Here is an 11,906-nt window from a genome sequence, read left to right on the forward strand (position 1 = left end):
ACCAGTCTGTCCCTGTGCTTGCTTTCATGCCCTATGACTTACCATAGAGCAAGGACAGCAGAGGTAATGTGGTTACATGGAATCACTATGGGGGAAAAAGCCACCTTAATCCTGTGCTGGATATAAGGAATCTGATTTTCATCTTGTGCTCCCGTGTAAATTGTGGTGAGCTTTGCCTGACCCAGCTGAACTGCTCTTCCCTGTAGGAGGTAAACAGGCCCCCAGTTTTCTCTGAATTTCAGTGCAGAAGGTACAGTTTAGCACTTCTGTGTCTCAACTGGCCTATTTAGAAGTCACCATTTCCTATCATGGCAAATGGAAATCTTATGAGATTCTCAAGATCTCTGTGATGGACTGCTGGCTTCACTGATGATTTGCTGGAAGTGAGCCAACAGGCCTTAAAGCAAGCGTTGTTGGAGTTGAATAATCTCAAAAATTCTATTCATAACCCCGAATCAGCAGCGGATATGTCTTCACAAGGATCCAAGTTCCTTTTGTGGTTTCTGGCAGTTCAGCTTGTGAAAATATGCATGGATCTCTGGTAGCTGGAATGATAAAGGAATAGCAATTTGCATATCCTTATTGAATACAGAGACTAGCATTCATTTGCAAGACAAAGCATCATAAACCTAGGTAATGAATACAAATGGAAACTTGAAAAAGACAAAATTAATTGGTAAATTTTAATTACAAAGTTGTATTATGACACAGTAGCCAGCTGCGGGTCTCAGTTGGGTTTCTGTATTTAATGGCATTGTCTTTCATCCACACTGGGGTAAAGGAAACTGCTGGAGTCGATTTTTCTCAGGCCTGCTCTGTTGTCATGAAACTTGTGTGCTCAGGCAGAAAAGCAGCCTCCAAGAGCAAGAGGCAGGTCTGTGTCTGCAGGTGCTGTGCTATAGCATGATTGGATAAGTCTTCTCATTTATTTGTTGTTCTGTTCCTGTTTTCTTGTTTACCTTCATTTCATTTTTGTTTTCAGTTGACATGTGGTCAGTAGGGTGCATCATGGGAGAAATGATTAAAGGTGCTGTGTTGTTTCCTGGCACTGATCGTATCCTTCCTAGCAGCCACGCTGGCCCCAGTAGGTACTTCCAACCCTTCCCCTTCCAGCCCCTTCCCACTAGACTAGTGCTGACATGCCTCTGTTCTGTACCTAAAGAGCTGGGTTAAGTCCCACTGCAAAATCCCTGCAAACCAAAATGTCAACAAACCATTACTGCCTCTCAGCAGCAGCCTTAGGTGAAAACCACAGTAAGTACAGTGTGAGGAGATGGAAAACAACATCCCACACGGCTCATCAGAATCATCTGCAGCCAGTGACCACAGTTTTGTTGTTATGAGTGTCTCTTTATTAATTTGGTGGTGTGTGTTTGGGAGGAGTGTATTTCACAAATGAGGGGCTTTTTTAAAGTTGGTAGAAGGGTAGGCACAAGTCACTGCTTACCTCAGGGTGAGATGTAAGAGGTTCTGCATTTCACATGCATTTCTGCATCTCTGACTAATTCAGACATGAATCATAAAAATGCTTATTTGTAATAGACTAATAGAATTTCTTATTTGCTTTGTTTAGTTTCTATTCAAGTGGTATTAAAATACAAAAGTAGGAAATGGTTTCCGTTTGGGCACAACTGCTTCCCAAGGTTAAAATTATCACTTGGTGCTAGTTTAATGACTCATAAGTTTGTATGTTTCTTGGGAAATTGTTGTAATGGACTTGGGTCTGCCATCTTTTATTTAGGTACATGGAACAATTATGTGAAAGCAGAATATATTCTTGGCATCAACAACAAGTGATTTACAGATAAACACCCTAAAGCAGTGGACAAGCAGACTAGGAATATATTTGTTTTCCTTAGAGACCATCCTACACTCAGGGCTGAGGCAGCCATATTTCTTATTTTGTTTCATGCTTTATTAAAGCACTTTATTATTTATCAGATTGTGGAACACTTTCTTGTGCATAAAAATTACTGAGATCAGTACATAATTGATCTAACTCCAGTCTTCTACTGTCCACAGGATCATGAATATGAGAAATGGACATGGCCTGTGCACAAGTTTTCCTTCTATTTTAAATTCTGTACTTAGATGACAGAAGAATTTCCAGGCATTATTATGTAACCTTCTCTGAGTAGGTGTGCATGCAGACTTGTGTGTGTACATACACATACTTACCAGCTCACTTCAGCACTTCTGACCTCATTTACAGTTTAAAGGTTCAATATTTTTTATCAAAATGTGGAAAAAATATCATCTGAAGAGCATTAAAGAAATGAAAATAGGTAATTATATCATTAATTTCACAGCCTTACCTAGTAAGATTCTAATTTGTGTTTTGTCCAAAATTCTGGGTGAGCATATCCATACTGAAATGAGCAATACACTTTCCTTGTGTCTTTGTATGATCTGGAGCACATCTCCTCTGCCTTTGTGAAAGCAAACGTTTCCCTTCAGTGCGTTAATGGAAATCATTAGCACCGATTTGTGCTCCAGATTTGCTGTGCTTCTGTTTCCTGTCAATGTGGAGTCAGACTTTTTTGAGTGTAGGGGTGAGCATCCCTCAGTGTTGTAGTCAGAACTGGTTTTTTGTTCATAGATCTGCATTTTATAACCTAACATTTAAAGATATCCCCAAACAAATCCAAAAAGAATTGAATATGTCTTAAATAGCACTTCAAAACTGGTTTCTTTGTTACAGCTGCACGCTTGTTAAAAAGAACTTGCACAAAGCCTCTATAATTAAACCATTGTGTGCCATCTCTTATTGCAGTAAGTCCACAGAAATTGCCATTACCAGCTGCTGATTTCTTTGGGATTGGCCTGTTACTGAGTTCACGTTTTCCTTTTTATTTATGATACGTTGCTAAACTTGCTCTGTGTTTTCTGTACCTCTCTGCTTTTCTTCTGCTGTTCCATGGGTGCCTGTTCTGTGGACAGAGAACGATGCCATTGCTTTCTTTCAGGCTTCTCCTCAAAGCCTCCTCCCCTCCAAATCCATCCCCCCACACCACTTCCCTTCTGCTGAGCAGCCACGAGCAGGGGTTCAGCAGTTCTGGCTCTCCTGCCCATCTGTGCAGCTGAAAACCAGTCAGGAAGCTGCAAGCTCCAGCCCAGCCTGCTGAGATTCATGACCTCGTGGCATCCTCTGCCTTAAACCTGCGCAGAAAATGCTTAGCATTGCTGTAAAAGAGATTATTTCTTCAGACGGGTGATGGAGTTGGGCAGCTGGATAATTCCATCAGCAGGGACTATAAGCCCTAAGAGCTCGAGGGCAGCTTACTTAAGGAAGTGTTTAAGTGCAGGAGCAAGAGTAATTAAACATCCGTTTCTTTTAAAAAGTTTCCTCTCTGACATAAAATGGGTTAAGCCTGGCAGTGTACCAGAATCTGCTATCAGCAATTTTTTTCTTAACAGGCAGTGCTTCATTTCACATCCACACTGTGATTTGAAGAGTATTTAATACTAATTTGTGTCAATTTTTATGCATAAATAACCATGAAAAGCAGTTTTGAAGCTAAAAGATTGAATATTCATGAGAAATGCACTGTCAGTCATATATTTGACTGCAAAATTTAGTATTTTCCATTTTCCAGTGGTTAAGGAGTGTAGGTCATTTGATGCTGTTACTGTTTACACAACTAAATAGTCCATTCAGCTAGCTTTAAAAATTTCAGTAGCAAAATTCAGAAGCAGAAAAGCAGAAAATGCCTCTGAGTAAGTGCAGAGTGGAGTGCTTAGCAAGGCTGCTGCTTTGTCCCACTAGTGTAATCCATCTGAATTCACTGAAATCACTGGGGTGAAGCTGAGAGCAGAGCCCACCTCTATTCCCTTTCAAAATCCCAGATGTAAAGAATGATTTGCAGTGTCCAAAATCCTCATGGCCTATTCTGATCCTTGAAATTTTACTATTTCGCCACAATTTTTGGTGTATGAATGTGATGCACTTCATTGTGTGCCAAAGCTTTTTCCTTTTTTCCTTTTTATTTTTTAATTTCATATGAAAACTTCATTTCAATGTTGACAGCAGTAGTTCTGCTTTCAAAAAGGAATTAGCATGAAGCTTGCACCTGACTGTGCCTCGAGCAAGGACATGGTGTTTTGTGTTGCCTCAGGGGCAGTGGGACAAGCTGGCTGTACCTGTGAGCCTGACTCTTGTTCCATGTGTTCTCCTCAAGATTTTACGAGAGAGAATGTTAACCTTTTCTCACTGCTGCAAAAATGATCTGGAGGAGAGAGAAAGGTGCCTTAGTCCTCTGGCGAGCTGTGAAAGTGTAGCTACACATTTTTATTAGCCACTGAAGGCATTTTGGGCGGACAAGGATGAATGTGCCTTTAAATCCTGTACTTGAACAAGCTCAGGGAGACAAGTATATATTCAGTAATATTCAGTGGAGAGATGTGATGTCAGCTGCTCTTAGTATATGCCTGCACAAGCTTATGCAGCCTTTTTCTACAACAGCAATCACGCCACACATGCTGTAGGGATTGGAGTATAAGGGGATTGCTGGCTCTGGTGCTTTGTGGAAAGTGTCCTTAAATACATGCCTGCTCTGTTCTGCTCCCTTGTCCCTGAGGGCAGTTTCCCATGGGGTCCTATTGCCTGACTCCTTGAACTGCTGGAGCTTTGTTTCCCAAAAATTCAGGGTCCTGACTTTACTCTTCACCTGACCCCTATCCCTCAGGACTGCAAACTCCAGCAGTGCATGATCACTGCAGCCCAGGCAGCCTTCTGTGGAGTTAGTGGTGTCTTGTGCTGGGTTGACAGCTGGGCTCAATGATCCTAAAGGTCTCTTCCAACCTAAATAGTTCTATGATTATATGAAATTTCTCCCCGAAGTTGTTAGGCATCACTCTTCTCAGAGCTCTTGGAATCTTCAGCCAGCGCCAGGTGCAGCAGCAGATGTGTTTGTAGAGGAAGTTCTCCAGCCATCAACAGATTTGACAAGCTTATACTTCGGCTGAGCTGCTGAAAAAAAATGCTGGGCAGAGCTTCAAAGCCATATTGTGGAATTCAGGAGATAAACAGGGCATTTTTGAGCTCAGGAAGGACAACTGAATTTCAGAAGGTAACCAAGCTCATTAAAGATTCTCACAGAGTTGAAACACTCCTTCAGAGCTTGAGCTGAGATGCAGTGCTCAGAAATTGAAGAACATGAGCAGTGTGAGATGAAGAAAATAGACAGAAATACATGAGCCATCAGTACCCTTGAAGGCCTCTTTTTTTAAATCCACACTTCTGGCCATTTCATTTCAACAAAAACAAAATTATGTTTTTCAAGGCTCATGTTCTGAAACAATAGTTTCACCTTTTGATAGATTCTTTTCAGGCATAGAGTTAATTTACTTACAAACTTCTCATCAAATTGGTCTGAATTGCTGGTGAAATGCACAGCAAAAAAAAATTAAGATCGTTTCTGAAAATACTTTTCAATAAACATTTTGTCTATGTTCCATAAACAAATGCTGCTGTATTGAGTCAGAATGATCTACAAAGTCCAGCAATATCTGTACACAAGTCATTATAGCAGTGGCCATAATCTCTCTTTAAAAGATGGGTTTGTACTTTCTAGGATTAGTGGCAAAATTTTTGCAGGCATCAGAGAAGATCTCAATAACTGCACTAAGATTTTCTCTGCTTTGTGCAGAAGATGCAGGGACTGTTCTGACAACATAAGAGAATTGGTTATTGAAAACTGTTCCAGCAAACCTTCTAAGAACTAATTTTTTGTACTTTTTCTTTGTTAGGAAATCTGAACTGATGGAAAAAGACACAGAGGCTGCAGAAATTTTTCACAGAAGTCTACTGTGGTCTTACCTGTTAAAACAAGTACAGATTTAATGGTTACAACAATAAGCAAAACAACATTTTGTGATTTTCAGGGTATTATTGGCAGTTAGATATCATAAACTCCTTAGTTTAAGGAAAAGCAGCTTTGTGTATTTGCACAATAAATTAATTCTGCTTTAAATCCAAGATGAGAATTATATTCTGTTTGAAAAATATTTTTTTTTGTGTGGTTTTTCTGTGAGCATCAATGCTGAATGAGTAGTGGTTCCATGGAAACAGTGATGTTTGTGGATAAACCATCAAAAACATGAGTACCCAGGCTGCGAAAAACCACTCCCAGCACTATTAGACAGATGAAAGGTTATCCAGTGCCTACTCAATTATTTTCAGTACAGCAATGTAACTCTTTTAGAAATGTTTGTACTAAACATAATTTGTTTGAATTTTGACACTGTGCTAACAGCTTATAATTTTATCTTGGAAAACCTTCCATCTGTGCATAAATACAAGGAAAATGAGAACGCTTGCTCCTATACATTAATACAACTCAGTTCATACATTTTGACAACTGCTCTATTGCATATTATATTTTCTCATGAAGACTTTTTATTTCTCACTTTATTCAGCCTTATCTCTTTGCTGACTTCCCATCTTTTGAGTGATGTGTACATCTTCCACATCTTGAATGACAGAGGAAATGTAGAGAAAGAGCTGATGCAAAATATTTGTGAAATATTAGTGAGCTGAGGGTTGCTGGAGGTCAGCTGGTAGACTGATAAATACATGAATATATAGAATGGTGTATATTGTTGAATATTTTTGAACTTCAAGGCCAAAATTTGTCTTTCCTTTAACACTGGGAAGTTGGGTAACTGTTAATTGTTGCAAAAACTCACTCCTAAAGGTAAAAGAAGCTTTTGAATAATTACACTGATGGAAACACAGAATGGTTCTATTTTCTGATTCAGGCAGAGGAGCAACCCTAAAGTTTCCAGGAACTTGGTTTCTGTTTTGAGCTTGAGGAATCTATTCTTGATTTCCTATCCAAATTGTTGCAGCTACACCTGAGATACAGAAGCAAACTGAGTCCACACCGACTTCACTAACAGTAAAAACAGAAAGATTTTAGGATTGTGCTGTATCACTGAGATCCTACTTCCTATGCAGACTCCTTGGTGGCTTTCATAAACACTTGTGCCATGTTTGTGCTGTAACACCTGTGGATGTCCCACCCCTGGAAGTGCTCAAGGCCAGGTTGGATGGGGCTCTGAGCAGCCTGGTCTAGTGAAAGGTGTCCCTGCCCATGGCTGGGGACTTGGAACGAGATGATCTTTAAGATCCCTTCCAACCCAAACCATTCTATGATTTTATGATTTGCTTGTTGCTGTGTAAGCACAGGTGCTCAGCAACTGAATGAAATAGCGGCTGAAAAATAGTGTTTGAAAATTTTAGTTAAGGAGTCATAGATGGGCACCAAAAATGTTAATGACATCTGCACAATGAGCGCTGCTATCTCCCAACTCCTGAATGATCAATGATAATCTTCTCAAGTAATTTATTTGTGCTATGTGTTAGTTTTTATTACCACCACATTCTGTTATTCCATATAAATAACAATTAGTATCTGAACATTGAACAGTATTTCATTTTACAAGTGCCACATTCTTCTCAAAGTGTTCACCTTGGAACAGAAAATGCTTTATAGTTACTGTCTTGTCAGATGGTACCATTTTCAATTCCTTTTGTGTGGGTGGTTGTTTTCTTGTTTGTTTGGGGTTTTTGGGGTTTTTTTTGTTTGTTTGTTTTTTGGGTTTTTTTTTTGTGAACTGTGTTGGCATCAATATGTAAATTGTGGAACTGAAAAAATATGAATGTCACACTGATGTCTCCCACAGTGAAGCAGGTTAGTGTCTTTTTTAGCAGATTTATTTTTAAACGAGAGATTCCATTTAAAAATTAAAAAAGAAAAAAAGTTGGTTTGGTGTTGGGGAGGGAACTGCAGATCTGTGGAGCAGTTAGTTTTTGTTGGTGGAATATGCAGATTTGAGGAGAAAACAATTAGCAAGGTGGTTCCCTCGATATTTTGGGATTGAAAAGAGGTGATCTTCCCCATCTGTCTGTTACAAACAAAACATCCTGTGTCTGTTTTGTTTTCATTGTGCCCACCATAAGAAAAGCAAAATTTGACGTGTCCTAATTTTAATTATCTCCAGAAGCAGCACATTTATCCAGAAAGAGCAAATCCTGGTGCAGAAGTTGCTGTTTGAGAGATGGAGAAAGTGCAGTCCAGTGTGTTGGGCAGGGAAGCAGGATTGCCTCCAGCACCACCCCTGTCCAGCACAATTCCAACAGCTCTCTTACAAACAGCTGTTCTGGCAGAATTTCTCATCTTTCCCACATCACAGTCCATAGATACTGCTTGAGGAGGATTTTAGAAAAAGGCTTCTATTAGAGGTGAACAAACATGAGAGATTGAGTTATTTGTATTGCAGTACAACTGAAACATCCTAAGGCAAACATTAACTCCTCCTGCAAAACCTTGCTGTTGAACTTAACAAAATACAATTATTCACTCAAAAAAGAGTGTGATTTACACAGACACATCATGAGAAGGAAAAAGAAAAATTGTTGTGATTTTGAGGCTAGATAGGAAGACAATAATTCATTCTGTCTAAATTGTTTGGTTTTTTTAATCACAAGCTACTACTTTGTACACTGTAGAAACGCTTTTAATATTTTCTGGTTGAGACAGAGAAGTATTGTAAATTTTCTCTTATAGCCAAACTCAATTTCCTTATAGTTGTTTGGAAATTTGCAGGAATTTGTCTGAGGTTTACAGACCGACTGAATGAACTAAACACTGGCTCTTAATCCACACTTTGGAACTATATTGCATCAATGCACACAGAAAAAATTAAATGCAGGTACATTTTCAGCCTGTGCTTCTAAATAGATGATGTCATTGTGGAATCTGATTTTTTCAAAAGAAATACTTTATTGTTCATTCACGATATTATTTTCCCTTTAGAATTTTTATGCCTTTGCTTTAGAAAGATCTGTCACTTAATCTGCAGTTCAGCTTTATGTTGTTTTCCAAATAAATAATGAAGTATTTAGAAAGCAAAGGAGAACAATGCTTAGGAGAGTATAAAGATGCAAAGAAAAAAGGTGCTTGGTGATCTTGAGGCAACCTGAGACCTCAGTGATAAATCTTCATTCAGAAGATACACATTTTAGATCTGTTTTCTTAAATCCTTGCTGTAACTCTGTATGGCCATCCTAATGTTACTAAATGCCATTTTGTTAGTGCCAGAGGCAAGCCAATAAATCCAGGTTAGATCCCTTCTTCAGTCTTAAATCATACAGATGTTGTTGTGAATAGTTGACACATTTTCCTTGATCCTGCTCAGGGCAATGGACAGCTGAACTGATTCAAATAGCTTTTAAGCAGACGTTTTGTCATTTTGCAGAGCTTTGGGTTGGAATTCTTTCCTACTGTCAGTCTGTCTAACATTTGCTTAATTTCAAGGGGAAAACCAGGGTCCTCTTTTATTCTACTTTAAGGATTTTTTTTCCCTTTTTTATTTCCTGGAAAACTGATGTCAGAGTTATGTGATCACTAACTTTTAGTACCATTTTTTCAATAACATCAATCATTACAATCTCTAATTGATTAACGTAAACTACTGTAGATTTTGACTCACATTAGGACGGTCCTTTAGTAACATTTATTTCCTGCAGAATTGCTGAAGCTAATGCTGACTGACAGCTAGAGAAAGCTGTTTCTTTGCTTTGGTGTGTAGACCTCAGATTTTTCCCAAGATTTTTTTTTTTATAAATCCTGTACCACAATAGGTACAACTTCTCATTACCAGGTGCATCACAGATCCATCACACATGGTGACCGCATAAAGCATTACAGTGAAATGGAGCTTGACCAGCATTCTGCAAGAACTTTATTACATTCTTGCACATTTTCATGTATTGGACCTCAGAATATAATCCAGTGGTTTTAAGGTCTAGGTAAGGGGAGAAACATTACTAGAGAGGACATGTGTGTGTCCATCTGACTAAAACATTATCTAACTGCTTTCACTTAGCAGGGTCTTGTTATTGCTATTATCAGGACAAAAACAGTCCCGAGTGCTCCTTCATGTCAGTTTGTGTATGTATGTGTGTGTGTACATGTAAAGGTACAGAGCAAATGAATGTATTTTATTTAAACAAACAACAAAAGTCAGAAAAAATACAGTAAAGAAACACAATCACCCATCCAGATCATTCATTGCTCAAAACCAGTCCCTGAGGTTGCTGTGACCAAAAGCCTGACCTTTTTGGCTCTTGGTAAGAGCAGGGCTGCAAAAGGTCCAGTGCTATCCTGCAAATCAGGTTCAGTCAAGGAGCAGAACATGGTGGCTCTGCCAGTTCCGCTGCCTTTGGCTCTCGTTTTTGCTCTGATGACTCCATCTCAAAATGTCTCAGGTGTGGGTGGTAGTGTGCTTGTGTGCTGTTTCTTAGTGAGAGCTTTTCTGTCAGCTTAGACCTGTGTGCAGTGGGAGCTGACCTGTTGTCTGTGGAATTTCCTTCTCCCTTCTCCATCCCCTCTGACAGTGGTTCCCATCACGTTGGTCCTGTTCTGGGAACTTCTTGTACCCCTTTTCCCTTATTGCTCATGTCTAGGGCATCTTAATACCTCTTCCCTTCCAGTGTGTCCAAGTCCCACATAATTCTGTAATCCCAAAGACCATCTTTTCTTTGGCCTTCACTAAATGCCTGGGAGATGGTTCACCTGCTCTGTACAGGGGTGACCTTCTTTGAAGCAAGTCCTATGTTTGGCCCTCCCTGTTTATCAAACACTTCCCTCAACATGCCCAGGTAATGCTTCCAGTGATGATTTTAAAGCTTGTCTCTCTCAGCCATTTAGCTTCTCTTGGCACAACTAACAGCATCTTTATTTCTGCACTCTCTGTTCTTCTCTGCAAAGCATTTACACATTCTGTACTCTCAAGTTCCTGAGAGAGAATTGCTTCTGAAGCAGTCCAGCCAGCAATCACTGAGGTGTCTTGACTTGACCACAAGTTTAAAATGTCAAACCGCTTTATTTTCTATGAAATATTGAGGGTACTCTTTGAGCAGCTGTAGTCTTAGGTAAATTTGCTGTTGTTGCAATTGTTCAGTTTTCTGTTGAAAAAAATATATTTTTCATGGACAACAAGATAAGCTACTTACAACCTGCAGGGGGTGTGTAGGAGGGGCTTTTCTACATAAATCTTCGCTTCAGTTTAAAAAATAAGAGGTATTCAGAAAAATCTTTCCAGACCGCTGCTATTTCTAGCAACCTTTTTCAGCTAAAAAGAAAACCATTCAAAACACTGTTTTGGAATTCTTAAAGCATATGTTTAAATTATTTTCATTCCTTGAAACACTTTTTATTAGTAAACCTACAAATTTTTAATGAATTATTTGCTTTTTCTTGTTCAAATAAGCTAATTCAGGTAAATCCAAATTTAGTCTGTTTTTACTTTCCAAGGTATGTGAAAAGACTGTTTCCATTTCTCTAAAATAAAATACTTTTTTAATATATCTGAAATTGCTGCTGCAACTAAGAACTGTTTTGTGCTTGACTTTTTTTTTTCTGTTATCTGTCTTAATATTTGGAAAACTCATCCACACTTATGACACTTATGACAGTAATAACTTAAAAGAATATTTTTTTAAAAAGAAATCTCTATGCTGAACTGCTTTGAATGTTTGTCTTTTGAAAGCCTTTTCTTTCCAGTGTGTTCTTAACAAAACTCCATCATATTTCTTAGTATCAATGTACCCATGGCTGCATATAGTCCTCTTTTTTTTTTTTCCCCCATGTTGTCATCAGGTTCTTAGTTCTGTGAATTAGTGTGATGTAGAGATGCTACTGATAATTTGCTTTTTTGGTGAAACAGTAAGACTTATTCTGAACATGGCTGAAAGTGCTACATAACACCTTTCAGGTGCCTAAATGTTAGCACAAAAAAACTAAAATATCAACACCTTGATAAATAAAAAGCTCAGTAAAAAATGCCTGCAATACACTTTCTTTTTAAGCATTAAAACCTGTTTCTCATCAGTCATTATC

General features: G+C 38.7%; 1 protein-coding gene across 5 annotated transcripts in view; it reads left to right on the forward strand.

The window, feature by feature from the left end:
• The window catches only part of MAPK10 (mitogen-activated protein kinase 10), a 73,118-nt gene that overhangs the window by 42,479 nt on the left and 18,733 nt on the right, over positions 1 to 11,906 (forward strand). For 2 of the 5 annotated variants that reach the window (XM_062493862.1, XM_062493863.1), the window contains one exon: positions 983 to 1,054. The exons of the other annotated variants lie outside the window; for them this stretch is intronic. In XM_062493862.1, the coding sequence (XP_062349846.1) occupies positions 983 to 1,054 (72 nt within the window). The remainder of the gene's footprint in view (positions 1 to 982; positions 1,055 to 11,906) is intronic. 5 annotated transcript variants of the gene reach the window in all.

The sequence above is a fragment of the Cinclus cinclus genome, chromosome 5 (genome assembly GCF_963662255.1).
Source record: "Cinclus cinclus chromosome 5, bCinCin1.1, whole genome shotgun sequence".
In the NCBI taxonomy this organism is placed as follows: domain Eukaryota; kingdom Metazoa; phylum Chordata; class Aves; order Passeriformes; family Cinclidae; genus Cinclus; species Cinclus cinclus.